Below are 21394 nucleotides of genomic sequence, written 5' to 3'. Positions count from 1 at the left end.
GGGGCTCCTTCCCAGGGGATTCGAGGGACCTCCCCTAGAAAATTTTAGGAAATCATATGCCCAGGAATGAATTTTGACGCTTATTTGGCCCTTAAAAACCAGATGAAAGTTAATAAAAATAGCAATTCTGTAAGAAAAAATACTGCGAAAAGTCTGAAGACTGAAAAAAGACTCAAGTCTAAAAAAACGTTTAAAATAACCTTTTCGAATAACCCTTACAAAAAAGCATCCTGTTCTCTTTATTCTTTTGACACCTTTATTTTATTCATTTTTTTAATATCATATTTTTACGCTGAGTATGCTGTAAATACAGTACACTGCCGATCATCCGGGCTAGTAATGGGGTGACACGGCACGAATAATCGGTAAACACGGATGATCCAGACTTTCGCTTAAATGTCTTGCAATGTTTATACTTTACCTAAAACTAAAAATACATTATTATTGATGCAGTTATTCTGTTATTTTAGAGCGATTCCCAGACTCAATAAAAGATTTCTTCGCCGGTTCGGGATCTTTTTAGAGGAGCGCGGTCGCGCACTGCGAGGCTTGGAAAACAGGAACACGGTCCTCCCGTGAATGCAGCTAGCGCGCGATCGCTTCTATTTTACGAAGGGTATTCTAACGGAAATAATAATCTCGGTTTATCCTAGCATTAATGCCGATGATTTTGCGTCCGATTTTATTTTTTAATAAAGATCGCAGAAAAATTGAGCGAGAGTAAACATCATGCACGGATAATCCGCTACCTGGATAAACCGCAGCCGGATAATCGGGAGTCTGCTGAATGTTCAGTGTTAAGACGTCATCAACTCTTCAAAAGTAGGAGGCTGGTAATTTTTTCGTATTTTTTGTTGCTTAAAAGTCATAAGATTAAGCTGAATAGGGAAGTTTTTTGTGGAAGGTTATTCAGGAATTCCACCGGGTCAAGTTCTCCAACCCCATCTCGGCCGACGTTTCGATGAATGAGTTGTCCGTGCCGTCTCACCCCACAATTAGCCCGGATAATCGGGAGTGTGCTGTACCACTCTTTCCTGTCTGATGACGTCCTGCCAGCCCTTGCCCCCACTCACCTGCACGAAAGGGCAGAAGGCGCACATGAACCTGGGCAGGTCCCATCGCTGGAGAAGGGCCGCCTGGAACTGGAAGGGTACGCAGAAGAGACCCACGACCACGTCCGCCAGGGCCAGGTTGGCGATGAAGCAGTCTGTGGGGGATGCGGCGGAGCAGGGCCCGCAGGGGGGGCAGAGGGGAGGGGAACAGGGGGACAGGCCTCCCCCCCTCCTGCCCCCTCCCACCCCCAGACTCCCGTTACCCCCTCCACCACCCCCGCCACCACCACCACCCCCGTAGCTCTCATTCCTCAGCTGACGTTGGAGCTGCTTGCGGCGGAAGTGAGCGGAGGCGGCCTGCGAAGACCCCAGCTACAAGAGGAGAAGGAGATAACAGAATTATGAACCCACATTTGGAAATCACATTAGCGAGAAGTGGCGGTTAAAATGGGGAACAATTTTTCTGTTGACTTCATTTTTTAAGCTGCTTTAGAGTAAAATAGGCATGCTGATTTCAAAATTTTAGTTAGTTTTCCTGTAAATCGTCAAGATTTTTTCACTACACCTTGTGTGATTGTGACCACACTCTGCTACATTGAGCACATCAATCACAGGAGGATCATTGCTCTCCAATAGGGTGGTTTCCTATTATTTTTTTGTTGCCTAAATCGAAAGACCTTTCCCTTGGGCTACAACCTTGTCGCGGTGGAAAGGCTTGCGCGCTCCTATGACCCCTAGAGCTGCACTGGCGGGATTAATTCTAAATTATTCCCGGTAGGGCCACCCATGCCAGATAGGTCGAAGGGTAGGAGCCAGACGAAAGGTAGTCCGCGTGATGGTGTCACGTAAAAAACACTGTTGGAATGGAAGAGGGAAACCCTACCAACTATCTCTTCCCTGAACACATGGAGTACAACCAAATGAGCCTCGGAATCTCATCGCCCGGGACCCGTCCGCAAAGGGCGGGTGTCGGGCACGGCAACGAGGTCGGCAAGGTCCTCGGGGTCGCCAACATGCGAAATCCTTGCAGAGACTTATCATCATCAACATCAGTGGCAGCAGCAATGAAGAAAGAAGAAAAGAAGACCAAGAAGATGGAGAAGAAGAAGTCTGCTATAAATGTGGGGACGTGGAATGTGAGGACTATGATGAGGGCGGGAAAGTTAGAAAATATCAAAAGGGAAATGGATAAAGGGAGAATAGATATCTTAGGATTATGCGAGGTGAGGTGGAGGGATGGGGGGGACTATTGGAGTGATGGGTATAGGGTTATATATAGTGGAGGGGAAGAAAGTCAGCGAGGGGTAGCTTTAGTATTAAACGGGAAGATGGGTAAGCGTGTGGTAGGTATAGACCAGGTAAGCGATAGGATTCTGGTGGTAGAAATTGAGGCGCGGCCCACCAACCTTGTGGTGGTCCAGGTTTACATGCCCACTAGCAATCATAGGGAGGAAGAAGTAGACGAGGTGTATGAACAGCTCGAGGAAATAATTAGAGACACACCGGGTAAGAAAAATCTGGTAGTGATGGGGGACTGGAACGCCTCAGTCGGGGAAGGGAGGGATGGAAACGAAATAGGAGATTTTGGTCTAGGAATACGGAACGACAGGGGAGAGAAAGCAGCAGAATTTTGTAGGAGAAACAAATTATTCATCACAAACACGTGGTTCAATCATCATAAAGGGCGAAGGTACACGTGGAAAAGTCCAGGGGATGCGGGGAGATATCAAATAGACTACATTATGGTAAGACAGAGGTTTAGGAACAGTGTGAAAAACTCGCGCAGCTTCCCTGCAGCGGATGCGGATTCAGACCACAATCTAGTGCTCATGAAATGCAACGTAAGATTCAAAAGACTTATGAAAGTTAGGAAGGCGAAGAAATGGAACGTAGAAGCCCTGAAGGGGAGTATGAGGAGGGAATATCAGGACCTAGTGGACATTAGTATACGGGAGATTGAAAGTACCAAGACGGTAGAGGAAAGATGGGATAATATAAAAACGGGAATAGTCAAAGCGGCGGAGAAGTCAATTGGTTACGTTGACAGTAGAAGGATAAAGAAGCCGTGGATAACGGAGGCAATGGTAAATGAAATGGAGGAGAGGAGGAAGTGGAAGAACGTGGACACAGAACAGGGCAAAAGAATGTATAGGGAATTGAATAATCGATTACGACGTGAAACTAAGAGGGCAAGGGAGGCTTGGTGGAAAAGACAGTGCGAGGAAATGGAAAAGTTCCAGAAGGATGGAGAAGTAGGCGCGTTGTACGCCAAAGTTAAGTCGCTATCGGGCGGCAAAAGAGGACAAGCCATGTCTAAAATTAAGGCTAAAGATGGGAGGATGCTAACCGAGCGAGAAGAGGTACAGGGTAGGTGGAAGGAATACGTGGAGGACCTGTATGACGGAACGAACAGACCAGAGAGATTGATTCTAGAGGAGGAAAGTGCAGTGGAGGAGGATAATCTTGGGCCGGAGATATTAGATTCAGAAATAGAGAGATCACTCCGTGATATGAAGGCTAGGAAAGCAATAGGCGTGGACAACATCCCGTGTGAGCTTCTGAAGAATCTAGGGAAGGAAGGTAAGAAAAGGTTTTTCGAACTAGTGCGCAAGATCTATGAGGAGGGATGTTGGCAGGAGGATTTCGTGAAGACGGTTTTAATTCCGCTTCCGAAAAAGAAGAAAGCTGTGGAATGCGGAGATTATAGGACTATCAGCCTAATATCCCATGCGGCTAAAGTAGTGCTGAGGATATTGAACAGACGAATGGAGGCGAGGGCAAACGAGTATTTGGGCGAAGATCAGTTTGGTTTCAGAAAAGGGAAGTCAACTCGTGATGCAATAGCAATAATGAGGGCCCTCGTGGAGAGGAACCTAGAATATGAGCAGGACGTATATGTGTGTTTCGTGGATTTTGAAAAAGCGTTTGATAGGGTGAACTGGGTAAAGTTAATGGATATTCTCAAGAGAATAGGTGTAGACTGGAGGGATAGACGACTGATTTGTAATCTGTATATGGCCCAGACTGCGCAAGTGAGGATAGCGGACGGAGAATCTGGGTGGGCAAGCATTGGCCGAGGTGTGAGGCAAGGCTGTCCTCTATCGCCACTGCTCTTTAACGTGTATGCTGAAGAGATGGTAAGAGAAGCGTGGGATGAGTTAGAAGCTGGGATAAAAGTGGGAGGAATGATGTTCAAATCAGTGAGATTCGCGGATGACCAGGCGTTGATCAGTCAGTCAGCAAGGGGGCTTCAGGCCCTTGTGGATGCGTTATACGAACGTTGCGAGGAGTTTGGGATGAGGATTAATCACAAGAAAACTAAGGTAATGCGGTTTTGTAAAGCATCACGAGCGAGGAATGTGAGACTCAAGATAAAGGTGGGTGGTGAAAAACTTGAGCAGGTTGAGCAATTCAACTATTTAGGCAGTACGTTAGAGGAAAACGGATACAGTAGTAAGGACATCAGGAAGAGAATAGCATTAGCGAAGGAGGCGTTCATGAGCAGGAAGGAGCTTCTGAGAGGATCGTTGTGTAAGAGTTTAAAGAAAAGGTTAGTGAAGAGTTTGGTTTGGAGTGTAGCTCTCTACGGTGCGGAAACGTGGACTCTGAGGAAAGAAGACGAGAGAAGATTGGAGGCGTTCGAGATGTGGGTATGGAGAAGAATGGAGAGGGTGAAATGGACGGAGAGGAAAAGGAACGACGAAGTGCTGGATATGGTTGGCGAGGAGAGAATGCTTTTAGATGAGATACGCAGGAGACAGAAGGTTTGGATGGAGTTAGTGCTTAGCGGTGAGGGGATGTTGAAAATGGTGTTGGAGGGTAGAATGTTGGGGAAACGAGGGAGGGGAAGGAAAAGAATAGGATTTTTAGATAGATTGAAAGAGAGTAGGCCTTACAGTGAATTAAAGAAGGCAGTGCTGGAAGGAAAGGGAGGCTCCCAGATCACCTCTTTAGTACTCCATGGAAACCTACCTTAATCGGTAGAATACTATAATAAATAAATAAATCGAAAGATTTATATTAGATTACTCCTGGATTACGCATTTCACGCTTTTAGATTTTTAAATGACGATATCTATTTTAGTCAAAAATAATTCACAGATCGGAGACAAAAAATGGCTGTTTCCCAGTGTTACTTCTTATTGGTATCAGTGCCGTTAATGGATTTCAAATCAGGGGCGATGAACCTAGAAGGAGACATTTTTGGGGGTTGATGGACCCTCCCACGGAGTGGTGCAGTCGGCGCAACTAGGCTTTCGGATTGTTCTCCATGTCAATTCATCTTCATGACGACAGTTTCAGCAGGAGTTGCAGCTGGCGTCTTCAAGTTTCAAACCTGAAAAGACATGCTGAAAATGCAGACACGAAGATGAATCGACGTGGAGGGCAACCAGTAAGTCTAGCTGTGCCTACATTATATTATCTAGCGATTTGATCGATGGATTTTTCTTCCTCATAGGATAATCCTCTAAAATCGCTGGCACATTAATAGCTTTGCTTGGTTTCGCTATTTAGTTGGGCCCTCTTCGCTTCTATAGCGTTGAGGTGTTTTTCTCCGTCCCATCCCTTCCGAACCAATCCTATCCCAGAGGCGTCGACGGGCTCCTATCGCGGCGGCGCCTCTTTCCTTTTCCTTCCTCTCCAGCCCCTCCCCGGGTGATCGGGCGTATAAGTCTCTGACTTGGTTCCTGGCCCCGGTGTGTTGTATCCCTGAGGGGGTCCCCTTGAGCCCTCATTCTTTTTGTGCCTACATTATCGAGGTGTATCCAGCAAAACAAAACCCCGGAAAATCTTTCATTGGCATAGCCACGTGGGGGGGGGGGGGGTCCGGATTCCAACCCCTCCCCCTTTGAGCACTTAAAAGATGCGCGAAAAACAAGTTAGGTCGCATTAAATAAATTTTAATAAATACTCGTACAAAATCACTGGTTTGAGTCCTAAAATTCACATTTCAGCATCAAAAAATCCCTAAAACTTTCCAGGTGAGGCCAGTTGCCCTAACGTGTTTTCCATACAGCCCAAAAGGGCCCTAAAATCTCCAGTAAACCCCTCCATTCCAAAATCCTGGCTTTGCCACTGAAATCTTTCAACTATATTATATTAAAAACTTGACTTCAGCATCTCTATTGCCTTCAATTTTTAGGTGAAAATTTGTGATCAATAGTACTAGGAAGAACACATTTTTTGTTGGATTTTAAAATAGAAATAAAATTAAAATAAAAAAAATTATTGTTAGCCTTTTAAGGGGGCGATAGATCACACCAGCAAGGCTTGTTTATGCCGCGGTATCGTATGGTAATAGGGTGGTTTCGTATTATTTAATATTGCCTAAATCTAAAGTTTATTACTCCTGGAGTGCGCATTGCACGCTCTTAGATTTTCGAATGACGATATCTATTTTTCGCGATTAAACGAAAAGTGAAAATTTTCAAGAGCGCGAAAACGCGACAGCTAAGTAGAATGATGGAAAAAGTCCGTGTGACATATTTCTGGTTCCAGCTGTCGGCGTGTGAGGTGACCTTGGGGCGAGGCTTGAGCGCTGAGACGATGCAGGCTGCTAGCAGGTAGCTGAGTACCCTGCTAGCAGGTAGCGCTTGGCCTAAATAAGGATTATTATTCCCCTATCAAACGAAGGAAACTTTCCGACCTTACGCAGTTTTAATCGGTGATTATTAAGACATATTTCCCTGAGCTCTGTGTCTCATGCATGTATTGGTAATTTCAGACGATGTAAAACTCCTATCTACTGGCATAGAAACTTGGTCCCTGTGACGTCACGTAGAGTAGAATCGCATGGGCGCCAATCTGGCCTTTTTCAAATGAGGTTAAAATTGACCATTAACTTTCGTCTAAACTGTATTTCCAAAACCAAATAATTTGTATATTATGAATACACTAATGGTGAGTAAGGAATCGCAATCAATGCCTTTCGTTGTCTTTGATGAAGGAAACTACCCTATTGGAGAAGGGGACCGAAAGCAAAGATTATCTGCACCTTAGGAAACGATGGGTGTAGAGAAACCCGGTGTCAGCATTAGCCAGCTCTTAGTGAAAGGTGCCAAGCGGAGCACTGATTAACGTGGACGGAGTACTGTGCATGAAGTGCCCACCATGAAGCACTGAAGTAGAGATATAGATTCTCTGAAAAACATCTGCAACCTCTGGGATTAGAGCCTGGATTCTCTGAGTGCGAGGGCAGCACAATATCCATCTCACCGATCCGATCCCCTTACATCTCATTCCTAACCTTTATCATCTCTCTGTTTGGGACTGTTCTTGTGGCCAAATCACTGATAATGGCCTCTTTCGCCAAATTTTGTTTATTGATACCTAGCAGGACACCTGCTGTTGCTCAGGAAGGATAGTAACCAGAGAAGTGGGAAGATTGGAACTTGAAATTCATGGTCACATTGCAGGACAAAAAAAATCGTGTGAACGTATAACCCAGCAGAGAGGTTTGCATCAAGAGGATTACCTAATTGGGTGGTTTCCTATTATTTTTTTATTCCTCAATCGAAAGATTGTTACTCCTGGAGTACGAATTTAACGCTTTTAGATTTTTAAATGACGATATCTATTTTTCGCGATTAAATGAAAAGTGAACATTTTCAAGCGCGCGAAAACCCGACGGCTGAGTATGAATGATGGGAAAAGCCCGTGTGGCGTACTTCTGGTTCCAGCTGTCGGCGTGTGAGGTGAACTTGGGGCGAGGCTTGAGCGCTGATACGACGCAGGCTGCTAGCAGGTAGCTGAGTACCCTGCTAGCAGATAGCGCTTGGCTTAAAAAAGGATTATTAATACCTTATCATACGAAAAAAAACTTTCCAACCATAGGCAGTTTTAATGGGTGATTATTAAGACATGCTTCCCTGAGGTCTGTGCCTCATGCATGCATTGGTAATCTCAGACGATGTAAAACTCCTATCTACTTGTGTAGAAACTAGGTCCCTGTGACGTCACGTGGAGTGGCATGGCATGGGCGCCAATCTGGCCTTTTTCAAATGAGGATAAAATTGACCCTTGCCATTCACCTAAACCGGTATTTCCAAAACCAAATAATTTGTATATTATGAATACACTAATGGTGGGTAAGGAATCGCAATCAATGCCTTTCGTTTTTTTGGTTGAGGAAACTATCCTATTGGTATGCGAAGTATCCTTTGCGTTATGTTTTCACTTTGGCATTGTCAAGAGGTGTGCCTACCCGGCAGTATGTCCAACCGCTTAAGTTGTATGACGTGACGTCACAAATGGTATTGGAAAAACGACGCAAAGGACGCATTGGAATTAACCAAAAATAGCACTACGGGCTTCATGAGTATGAAGTACACCTACGTACAAACCTTGGTCGTAATCTGTGGATCCGTATGGAAATGCATGGCGGACAGACAAATCGACATCCTCTTTCATATATGTATATTATAATAAAATATACGTAAGAAGATTTACCACCCACCCTTGGACACATTTGCTGATATTTGAAAACTTTCATGAGTAGTGCATAAAATAAAGTAATAAGTATGCGACACGAATGTCGCCTGTTGCCAAGATTTTGTCGCCCAGTGACGGGACTTGGTATCGGCAGGAAAAAGGAATAAAAATTGAGATCTACTCGAGTGAAGCTTAAATCAGGGAGGAATACGAGACTATTTTGACGGGCATATATTAAATGAAGCTTCGTCTATATTTCCATTCATTTTCGTGTCTCAATATAGAGGCGAGCAATACCCAAACAAAAAGGTATTTTTTGCTATTTTTGGGTAAGTTTGCCATTATTTTTCTTCATTATGGTTCACAATACGTGATTAAAGAAAACTTAAACCAACGCTACACAAGAGTTAAATAGAAAAGGCAGGGCGTTGTTATCTACAGGCATGCCAACCTGACGATAACATTCCCCCAAGTCCCGAAAAAGCATTTTTGGCGTGGACCCTAAACCTTTCAAATCCCGAGCCTACATTTTTCGCGCAGTTTGCAGTATAGTTGATACTTATCAGCCAGAGTTTAAAAACGAATTTATTGGTATTTCTTTGATTTTGGGTGGTGATGGTGGGAATTCAAGCAGTTTCATTGTCGCCCTGTGAAATCTCCTTAAAATAAATTCCGTTCACGAAAACGTGTAAACACAGCTATGAAATCGCTTGTTAGGTACACATTAGAGATAAAAACCGCGGAAGTTGTATGAGCCAGATACACATGCATGAGACATGAATCAATGTTATTACGGATGGATGTGAAACTAAACGGTGATAGTAATTTGAATCGCAGATTTAGTGATTAGCATAATGAGTTACGCGAGGATTTTGGATGGTCCATTGCTTACTTTTCGGCGTGCTGGCCCTTGTTCTCGGAGCTGTAATCATTTAGGGAATAGGGTGGTTTCCTATTATATTTTAATTGCCTTAATCGAAAGATTATTACTCCTGGAGTATGTATTTCACACTGTCAGACTTTTAAAATGACGATATCTATTTTTCACGATTAAATGAAAATTGAAAAATTTCAAGCGCGCGAAAACGCGACGGCTAAGTATGAATGCTAGGAAAACTCCGTGTGACGTCATTCTCGTTCCCGTTGTCGCCACGTGAAGTGACCTTGGGGCAAGGCTCTGAGCGCTGATACGCTGCATGCTGCTAGCAGGTAGCAGAGTATCATGCTAGCTGGTAGCGCTTGGCTTAAAAAAGGATTATTAACACCTTATCAAACGAAGGAAACTTTCCGACCAAAGGCTGTTTTAATAGGTGATTATTAAGAGATGTTTCCCTGAGCTCTGTGCCTCATGCATGCATTGGTAACCTCAGACGATGTAAAACTCCTATCTACTCGTATAGAAACTAGGTCCCTGTGACGTCACGTGGAGTGGCATCGCATGGGCGCCAATCTGGCCTTTTTCAAATGAGGATAAAATTGACCCTTGCCATTCACCTAAACCGGTATTTCTAAAACCAAATAATTTGTATATTATGAATACACTAATGGTGGGCAAGGAATCGCAATCAATGCCTTTCGTTTTCTTTGATGAATGAAACTACCCTATTAGATACGTGAACAATCTGTTCTGATATAAAGGGAATTCGTGATTGAATATGCAGGCTGGAGAAAAATTGTGTCACGAAATTTTAACCATGGATAAGCGGATACCAGTGGGAACCAAAATTACCAATGATATTTCGGTCGAAAACGCCCCTTTTTTAATTGTACAGAAACTTTGAGCCGAGCGCTCCGATTGGCCGCGAGTTTGTCCTTTTGGCGGATGCCTTGAATACATCTACATCTACATAATACACCGCAAGCAGCCCAAAAGGCGTGTGGCAGGTGGTGTTAGGACACCAACCGTTTAAACATAAAAAATGAAGTGCTCTAACGAAGGTGGGGATAGCGTTTATTAAAATCCTTTATGGTTTGGGGGGTAGAACGAATTCCCATATCAATCCGTTTAGTAAAACATCTCTCTTAATTTATCGCTTCTAGCGGACCTGGAAATATAGTGTGGCTCTAATATTATGTTCTCTGTGTCGCTCTTAAAGATATTCATTCTCAATAGTGTAAATTCCTTCATCAAAGAAAACGAAAGGCATTGATTGCGATTCGTTACCCACCATTAGTGTATTCATAATATACAAATTATTTGGTTTTAGAAATACCGGTTTAGACGAATGGCAATGATCAATTTTATCCCCATTTGAAAAAGGCCAGATTGGCGCCCATGCGATTCCACTCCACGTGACGTCACAGGGACATAGTTTCTATACGAGTAGATAGGAGCTTTACATCGTCTGAGATTACCAGTGTAAGCATGAGGCACAGAGCTCAGGGAAACATATCTTAAAATCACCTATTAAAACAGCCTATGGTCGGAAAGTTTCCTTCGTTTGATACGGTATTAATAATCCTTTTTTAAGCCAAGCGCTACCTGCTAGCAGCCTGCATCGCAGCGGCGCACACATCCTCGCCCCAAGGTCACCTCACTTGGCTGCAGCGGGAACCAGAACGACGCGACGTCACACGGGCTTTTCCCAGTATTCACACTTAGCCGTCGCGTTTTCGAGCGCTTGAAAATTTTCACTTTTCATGTAATCGCGAAAAATAGATAACGTAATTTAAAAATCTAAAAGCGTGAAATACGTACTCCAGGAGTAATAATCTTTCGATTTAGGCAGTAAAAAACAATAGATAACCACCCTATTCCTTAATCTTCCGGTTTTGTAAGCTCGCAATGGTGACTTTTAGGTCTCATTGCGAAAAAAATCGTATTTTCTAGATTATTATTATTTTAGTATTCTACCGATTAAGGTAGGTTTCGTGGAGTGTTCAAGAATTGATCTGGAAGCCTCCCTTTCCTTCCAGCACTGCCTTCTTTAATTCAATGTAAGGCCTACTCTCTTTCAATCTATCTAAAAATCCTATTCTTTTCCTTCCCCTCCCTCGTTTTCCTAACATTCTACCCTCTAACACCATCTTCAACATTCCCTCCCCGCTAAGCACTAACTCCATCCATACCTTCTGTCTCCTCCGTATCTCATCTAAAAGCTTCCTCTCCTCACCCACCATGTCCAGCACTTCGTCGTCCCTTTTCCTCTCCGTCCATTTCACCCTCTCCATTCTTCTCTATACCCACATCTCGAATGCCTCCAATCTTCTCTCGTCTTCTTTCCTCAGTGTCCACGTTTCTGCCCCGTAGAGAGTTACACTCCAAATCAAACTCTTCACCAACCTTTTCTTTAAACTCTTACATAACGATCCTCTCAGAAGCTCCTTCCTGTTCATGAACGCCTCCTTTGCTAGTGCAATTCGCATCCTGATGTCCTTGCTACTGTGTCCGTTTTCCTCTAATATGCTGCCCAAATAGTTAAACTGCTCTACCTGTTCATGTTTTTCCCCACCCACTTTCATCTCGAGTCTCACATTCTTCGCTCGCAATACTTTACAAAACCGCATTACCTTAGTTTTCTTGTGATTAATCCTCATCCCATACTCCTAGCAACGCTCGTCTAACGCATCCACTAGATCCTGCAGTCCCCTTGCTGACTGGCTAATCAGTGCCTGATCATCCGCTAGCCTTACCGATTTCAACATCATTCCACCCACTTTTACTCCAGCGTCCAACTCGTCCCGCGCTTCTCTTAACATCTCCTCAGCGTATACGTTAAAAAGCAGCGGCGGTAGAGGACAGCCTTGCCTTACACCTCGGCCAATGCTTGCCCACCCAGATTCGCCGTCCGCTACCCTCACTTGCGCAGTCTGGGCCATATAAAGATTACGAATCAGTCGTCTATTCCTCCAATCTACACCTATTCTCTTGAGAATATCCATTAACTTTACCCAGTTCACCCTATCAAACGCTTTCTCAAAATCCACGGAACAGGCATATACGTCCTGGTCATATTCTATCCTCCTCTCCAAGAGGGACCTCATTATTGCCATTGCATCACGAGTTGACTTCCCTTTTCTGAAACCAAATTCATCTTCACCCAAATACTCGTTTGTCCTTGCCTTCATTCGTCTGTTCAATATCCTCTGTACCACTTTCGCCGCCTGCGATATTAGGCTGATAGTTCTATAATCTCCGCATTCCACAGCTTTCTTCTTTTTCGGAGCGGAATTAAAACCGTCTTCAATAGTTCCTGATATTCTCTCTTCGTACTCCCCTTCAGGGCTTCTACTTTCCATTTATTCGCCTTCCTAACTTTCATAAGTCTTTTGAATCTTACGCTGCATTTCATAAGTACTAGGTTGTGGTCTGCATCCGCATCTGCTGCTGGGTAGCTGTGCGAGTTTTTAACACTATTCCTAAACCTCTGTCTTACCATAATGTAGTCTATTTGATGTCTCCCCACATTCCCTGGACTTTTCCATGTGTACCTTCGCCCTTTATGATGGTTGAACCACGTGTTTGTGATGAATAATTTGTTTCTCCTACAAAATTCTGCTGCTTTCTCTCCCCTGTCGTTCCGTATTCCTAGACCAAATTCTCCTATTTCGTTTCCATCCCTCCCTTCTCCGACTGAAGCATTCCAGTCCCCCATCACTACCAAATTTTTCTTACCCGGTGTGTCTCTAATTATTTCCTAGAGCTATTCATACACCTCATCAACTTCTTCTTCCCTATGATTGCTGGTGGGCATGTAAACTTGGACCACTACAACGTTGGTGGGCCGCGCCTCAATTTCTACCACCAGAATCCTATCGCTTACCTATAGTAATTTTTCCTCGTGGTGAAGGACCTCCACTTATTAATAGAAAAATGGCACTTTGTTGTCCCATATAGCGTTTGAATTCAAAGCGGCTGTACATTTGAATCCTCATTACGGGGGGAGGGGGGATATGGGTCCCCTCCCTTATATTTGCCACGGGGAGAACTGCAATCAGCACCTGTAATCATTGGTTTGGCCCGAATACAGAAGCTGACCACGGTGACAAGAGGCGATCACGTCGATTTAGGAATATTCGTCTAATTCAGTTCATGGGCATGTAACCAGATGCATGTAACAGTCAAATAGGCATGTAACCATTAATCACTATTTTCCCGAAGAGGTTTTATTTTAGGCGCAATAAATATTTCACATAGTGTGTTGAAACCACGGTCGGTAGTGGAGTTATACATTAAAGAATGGAAATTACCATTTTTTGTATATACTTTATCGTGGTTAGTTACCTTGTTAATGATAGGTATGAGTAGAATTAGATGCTAGAATGCAGCGCGTGTGGGTGGCATTGGAAGAGAAATTTCGGTATCCATGAAAATTTCAAAATCGCTCTTCTAATTGTATTTTCATTTTTTTGTGTAACTCCATCTAGCGATGATAAATTGTTCTTATACGTTGGAAGTTATACTGCCTCAACAAATCACTCGTATATGAGTCTTTTCTATATCCCTTCCTTCTTCAAATCACAGGGTCAACTGAAATTTATTGTAAATTCACTTGTTTATTTTTATTTATTGTTAACATGCCATATAACAACCAAAAAATATAAACAAAAAAATCAATGCCTAGGCGAGTGCCTATTGTGCTAAAATAATAATAATAATCCATTAAAATAAAATAACAATAAAAAAGATTATCTATTGTTATTACGAAAACATTGTTCAAAAGAATATACAAAAAAATAAGATTCAAATAAAAATATATATTAAAAATTAATATCATAAACAAATAAAAAGGAAAAATAATTCAATTTATTGTATTAATGTCTCTTTGTCAATGTACTATTAAAGTTTTTAAGTTTCGTCTCTTCACACAAACCACACTTCATACAACAACAGAACATATGCGCACGACACCTATAAAATTGTTATTATGTCTGACTGGTTGAGGTGAGGTTGACTCACCGGTACAGTGTTTACTGACGCGCCTTCGGCACGGACAATTAATGTGACTCTCTGTTTCTTCATTTGAGAATGAGAAATTTTAGACACGGATGCTGTTTTAAGATGAGCAAAAATTTTTATTACGACTTTAATAAAATTTCGTCGGGAAAATAGCTGCATATCTATGTATGCTGCTATACCATAGGAATTATGATATTAATGCAACGAAGGCCCTTCATTGGAATACTTTTTGGGATATTATCGAATGTGTGCAGCAATTGAAGTAAAGACGCGTTAGTTTTTTTAAATGAAAATATCGCTTTAGTCAGTTCATGTTGAAAAATCATGGGCGTTGTGAATAATAATAATATTTCATTTACTGTCGTGAGCCTCTAGCACATGAGAAAATAACCGTACATATATTTTATCAATTCACAATCGATCCATGCCGAAAAAAATAGGATACTAATAAAACAATTTCACCGCGTGTGGACAGCCGACACTCTGAGACAATTCAATATAAAAATAATGTCAACAAACAAAAATGTATACAAAAAAGAAAGGTCACAATGGTGTAACCGAAACCATTCATCATTATGCCTAATGCAATGAAAAAAAGACGCATTGTGTTTTAATGGAACCTAAACTTGATTAGCATTTCATTAACTTGTATAAAAAGGAAAAATTAAGCATGGACAAAAATATAGAAAAAGTGTACAAATTCAAACAAATGCACCATGTGCAGACCGCCGATACCATGGAGACAATGTAAAAATTATGTCAAAAATAAAATCACTGAAATATCCATATATTTTGTATTTACGTTTACTTTGCTTTTTAGCATTAGCGAATGCAATCTGTGATGAAAAGAAATAAAAAAAACTTCCGGAAAGTATTTGTTTTGATTCGGTCAGTCGCGATGGAACGCCCTTGAACCAAAAGTTGGTGGAATTGGGTGGGTGCTTCTTTTGAATCCCGTAGTTTTGGCGGAAAGCCTTTAATCATCGCATAGTATGGAAGAACTGCTTCCTGACCCACCCTTTTTCTCTCTCTTTCTCTCTCTGGAAAGTTAACTAAAAATGCAACGAAAATAAAAACGAGGCGTTTGTTCCGCTGTGAGATTTTTTTATTCCAGCGTTTCCTCCTAAAAGGTTCTTTTACGTATGCGCGGTCCCTCCTGAAAGAGGAAGTCGGATCGGGTGTGAGAGTGTGTGTGTGTGTGTCAATATATGTCGCCTGGGGATTCCTTTTCAGAGAGCTGCCCTTTCGCCCCGAATGTGTCGTTTGAGCACAAGGCTGGATGGGTGCGGTTTGGAAGGGTGTGGACGGACGCGTTGGTCGGAAGCTGCATCGCCGAAGGGACGTAACAACCCCAAATAATGCACTTTCAAACGGACAGAGAGGGAGTCCGCGGCCGAATTTTCCCCTGGCTTTTCGTTCGTTCCCAGGAAGTCGCGCTAAAATGGGATGACACATTGAAGAGTATAGATATAAATGTAAGAATCGTACTTTTTTAATTACATGAGTTCTTATTTTGCTTTTTAACATCGATGGATTTGAAACATTAGTCAGGGTGAAGGATGTCCCGTCTCTAAAACGCTTTTCAAAAGATATCGAATCTCTAAAATAAACGTAAATATTGAAGAGGTTATGTTCCGCCATTTTCATTAAAATTCCAATGGATGCACTTCTTGCTTTTTGCACTTCATTGACTGACTTTTCCCTTTATGCAAAAGTTTCCGAAACTGCATTGAAAGAGAGAATGTTTATGGGGGAATATTGTATTCCTCCATAAAAGTTATTATTTATATAACGTAAAGAAAAAATGCTGGTCACGATTGGAAAATGAATATCTTGAATAAGTATGAGTCAAAATATTAATTTGGATTTGTCCTCATTCTGATTTATTCGATTTTTAAAATTTTGATTTTAAAAAGTGGATGACTCCTGTGAAAGTACTCTTTTTTTGACAAGCCGTATGCCCAGTATTTTATTTAATTTTTATTGCTGGTGAAACCTCTTTAAAAGATTTTAGCATTCGCTTAAATCGTAAATATATTTAAAAGACAAAATATATTTTTAAATCCGAAGATTCAAGAGTGATTGAGGGGAATTTTTCCGTATAGAAATGTATACTTTCAATTTTGATAGATGATGTAGTAACATTGAAACATAGGTCGTATTAAATTTTTTAACCGTGGAAAATTGCAAGTGTTTTTTCAATACTCTAAAATATCATCTGGCCTAACTCCAGATTTTGCCTTCGTCGAGTGTGCCACTAATGTGAATGCTGGCTGGAATTGAAGTCATGGGTGTGGACGGACGGAGGCTTTGTACGGACGCTGTAGCGCAAACAAAAGGAGACACTATTTGGGGCACACCGCACTTAAAGACTAGAGGATAGTCCGCGGCCAACTATTCACCATGCAGGGGCAACCTTAAAGTTCGCTGCGCTCCATATGAAGCATCTGATGCATATTTTTATGCTTGTATTCTAAGAAGTAGGGAGTAGATTCTGCTTTACGACGACTTAAAAACCTCGCAATGCCACCGCTTTTGCACCATCCTCACCTCATTCCTACTATGAGAATGTCTTTGTACGATTTACAAAGAGCTGTTTATCGTACCAGAAATATTACCTCATGATTAGAGATGCGTGAAATCGCAAATGCGATAAATGCGATATAGATGCGATGTGCGCAAATAAATGCGACATAGATGCGATGACTCGACTTTTATGATATTTTTACGCAAATTCGCCTTTTCGACGGCAAAATTCGTACATTTTGTGCCGAGCGCAGTTTAAATGCTCCGCTAACCGCTTAAAGCATGTGAGCGATTGGCCAGCTGTTAGTTGGCTGGGACTCTACGTGGCCGCGAACTACAAGTGGGCGCGGACAAGCTACACCTCTGCCACTATATGTATTACTCCTTAATTTATTATTGTTCTACAACATAATTATTTAAAATATTCTTTATTTTGTCGTATAACTGTGTTTCACTACATTTTATCGTCATCTACCTCATTATGAAAATAAAAAATAGACGCTACAAAGTGAGATAAACTGTTATTGAAAGTGCGATAAATAAAAATGAAAGTGCGATTTTCACGTATCTCAACTCCTGATGTAACCAATTGAGTAGCCCCTTAAGGTTTTCAGAAGACTTCTCTTATCTCCCACTCTTCCTGGCTCTTCCTCATTACTTAATCGGTCGATCCATTTTATCTCAATCACTCTTCAGTCGCACCACATTTCGAATGTATCCTCCATTCACTTTTCATCCATGTCAAATAAAAATCAAGTGTTATCTTTTTTCTTTCTCTCAATGAATGTGTCGCGATAGATGTGCGAAAATGTTCATGTTTTCTGGAATGAAACCTGCTTCCCTTTCTGTGCGCCATATTCGCAATCAGCTCTCTTCTCTATTCAATTTATGACTGCCGTGTCCGACCTGCTTTTTCGTCCCACGGGACCACGGATGGAACCCACGTCAGCGTACACGGCGAAGATTAGATTCTGGTTCGAGCGGAGAGAGAGAGACTTCCGCTGACAAGAGGTCACCTGGAAGGAGATGAGGCGTGGAAATTGAACCGGAAGCGAGGTCAATTGCTCTCCAAGGGTCCATACCACGGCGAGATTCGGATTAATCATGAGTCACACAACTTCTTTTGTCCTCTGTGATGCCTTCTAGGTGACGAGCGGTGATTAATCTCGGGGCTAGGACACGATGAGTTTGTTTTGACATCTATTCGATTTTTATTCGGAAGGTAGAAGATGGATTTGACAGCAATTGGGCGTTCGTCAAATGTTTTGCTGCTGACGCTTCTTCTCGTCCATGAAATAACGAGCGTATGATGGTCCTGCTGAATTTGGAAACAGTGATATTTTGCAATTACTCTTTAATAGGTAAGTTCAGGGATTTATAAAGCGATCCACTGGAAGAGGGCCATGAAGTAAGGCTGCGCGCGAAGTACAAAAAAATAAGCTAGAAAACAAAAGATCACTCACGTGTATGTACTGACTCACCCACTCGCCTAAGAGAGTTGGAAACATTTTTCTGCAGTAGGCCGATAAATTTGGAAAAAATACATAAGTACGAGTGCCAATAGTAAGAAATAGCATAATAAAAAATGAATTGGTACTTTATTGGTACAAGTGCGGTTAATTAGCATACCAAATCAGAGTATGCGCGTTCTTGAGACTTAAACGGAAAATTGTTCCATGGATAAACCTGCTGCATAGGTGAATGAGTGGGCCAGTTATTTCTATTGTCTCAGGCTGAATCTCGTGGAAGTTTATTTTATCGTGAATGAAAAGAAAATTTGATAATATTCCACCAATTTATTTTCAGGTACAACTGTTTTCGACGCAGCTTAGTCATCTTCAGGTACAAATATGAAAAAAAACATAAAACTTCCGGCCAATCAACAATAACCCCTCAAAACTCAAACTTCCCCTCTCCAACCCTCACCTCCCGCCCGAACACCACATTTCATCCTAGGTGTGTCCACTCCTTCCACATACCATCTTCCTCCCCTCTAAACCTGGAATATATATAATGACATTTTTCTTTTACTCTTTGTACCTGAAGATGACGCCGTTGCATCGGAACGAGATGTACCTGAAAATAAATTTGTGGAATACTACAAAGTTTTTCTTTTCATTTATGAATGAGCTAGTGTTTGTGTTCTTGTGTTTTCCATTCTTGAATTGTCGTATTCGGCGCATTGACTTATATCTGGGTTTCGCGTTCAGCAGATTCCTTAACCAATCACACAGGAAATATTGGGTACTTAGAGAATCATTATTTATTTCAGCTTTGGAGATTATTGTGATTTTTCTTCACTAACTTTGGAAAGGTTACATTGGTCCCTATCATCTTGACGTGTCACTTTTCCCCAGCGAGCGCATTTTCTCACAATTCTCGCCGTTGAAGAGGTGGTATATATGTATACTCACCGGCAGCTGACCCCTTACACGTGTAAAGCCTGGGCCAAATTTTGCCGCCGACGGAGATTTTTGTGATCAAATGGTGATAATTTGCCAAATTTTATCGCAAACTCTCTCCCCAGTTGATGCATTTTTGGATGATTTTCTTGCCTTGTAATTGAGATGGAATGACCCTTGTGATGTTGATGTCTGAATATGGCGATTGCATAAAAAAATTGTCGTAGTTATCACGAGACATAAATCCGAGGAATAATGTCCTCCAGCCAGGGCCGGAAGTAGGAGTATTGTCAGGGGGGGCAAAGATCTGTTTGCCGCCCCTCTCATCCTGATCCCCCCTCCCTCCCCCTCTCCCACCACTAAACTATAACACATCCCTAAGTTGTTATTTTGAGGTGCGGTAGTTGAAATTACGCACCGTATGTTCGCTATTGAGAATTTTTATGAAGATTATTGTTTGATAATGTAATTATAAAAATTAAAAAACTTTTTTATATACTTTTCAAACTTTTCTGTCCCCTGAAACCTACCGCCCGGGGCGCGTGCCCCTCTGCCCCGCCCCAGTTCCGGGCCTGCCTCCAGCCCTCCAATCCGCCTCTCTTCGCGATTCCTTCGTAATGACGTATTTTAATAAACTCATTGCAGTCAGTTTTTCAAGCATTGTCCTCTCGGCCTTCACTGACAGTTGTTCCCATTAATATTCTCTTTGTTCCATCCATTCCATTCCATTGTTTGATCGTAAGCTGCGATCTGGAGTGAAGGGATAGCCGAGTGAGCCTACGTGTTTGGGGAAGAGATAGGTCAAGGTAAAAAGGGGAAAGGGCAGGCAGTGAATGGACGTCACGGGAGTAATGACGTAAACATGGAGGCCTGACGAAATGAAGAACGAAATCGCGTAATGTCGTCGTTGTGAGTGGGGGTAAGTTTTTTAATTTAGATATTTCTGCTGCTACCCAAGGGCGTACCCAGGATCATAACTAGGGGGGGGGGGCAAGACATGGTCTAAGGGAGAGGGGGCAAGCCAAGCCTTAGCGAACCCTACAGAGAGGGATAGTGCCCAAGTGCAAAATACCCGGGTAGTAATAAAAAATTTGTGTGCTACATGTGATGGGTAGGTTTTCGAAGAGTGAGCAGCAGCAAAAAAGTTAAATTGTGGCGTGGAAATCATACAGAAAATATATATAATAATAATTATAATTAATTATTCTTCCATTAAATAATGTACACAACTTCACAACATAACACAATGTACAACTACGTAATACATTCTCCGTGAAAAAGTCTCCAGGGGAAGTGATGAGTCTGTTGGAGCATATTTTTAAACTGTGATGCAGTGTTTACTCAAAAGAACATCACTGGATCTCAAAACTTTCAATTGACAATATAAAGATTGATTTTATGCAGCTCTACATTCAGTCCTCTTATGAGATAATCCTTTTACACTACATATTTAATAAATAACCTTCATTACCTGCTCCTTATAATTTAACCACGGCTCTCCTTTTCAAAATCTGCCATCCAATTTTTCAGCAACGATTGTCCTCATTAGGCATCCATGCCTTAATCTGTTTAAGTCATTATGCCTTCTTTTTAATTATGCTAAGCGTCAGTATGCCTGGGTTAGCATCTAGGGCGTACCCAGGATCATAACTAGGGGGGCAAGCCATCATCTAGGGGGGGCAAGCCAAGTTGTGACATTTTAGCATGGAAAAGGTGAATGAAACCAACATTTTAAGAAAATTATAACAGCGCTTTATTAGTTTACGAGATTATTTCCTTGAAAAAATAGTTTTATTTTAGTTACATATCTTATACTAATACATATCATTTTTCTTGGGTTCACAGAAAAAGTTTGAATAATTTCTTTTCAATTCAGTACTGATTTTGCTTAAAGACTTTTGCGATTTTGGCTTCTTAGGGGGGGCAGCTGCCTCCTCGGCTCCTCACTGGGTACGCCCATCAGGATCGGAACTAGGGCGCGGCAGAGGGGAACTTGCCACACTTATTTATTTCAACCGTCCCGGGCATCGGTACATAATGCCATTTTCAAGGTGCCTTGCATTAAGTGCTTTTATTACTGCTAA

At 42.0% G+C, this 21394-nt stretch overlaps 1 protein-coding gene across 1 annotated transcript in view; it reads right to left on the bottom strand.

Moving 5' to 3' along the window:
• The window catches only part of LOC124160482 (D(4) dopamine receptor-like), a 253013-nt gene that overhangs the window by 17587 nt on the left and 214032 nt on the right, over nt 1-21394 (bottom strand). The window contains exon 4 of the mRNA XM_046536335.1: nt 1074-1424. Coding sequence (XP_046392291.1) covers nt 1074-1424 — 351 coding nt within the window. The remainder of the gene's footprint in view (nt 1-1073; nt 1425-21394) is intronic.

This window comes from Ischnura elegans, chromosome 6, assembly GCF_921293095.1.
Source record: "Ischnura elegans chromosome 6, ioIscEleg1.1, whole genome shotgun sequence".
Lineage (NCBI taxonomy): Eukaryota > Metazoa > Arthropoda > Insecta > Odonata > Coenagrionidae > Ischnura > Ischnura elegans.
Note: the sequence above shows the minus strand (reverse complement) of the source record. Positions and strands in the feature narration are given on the sequence as shown.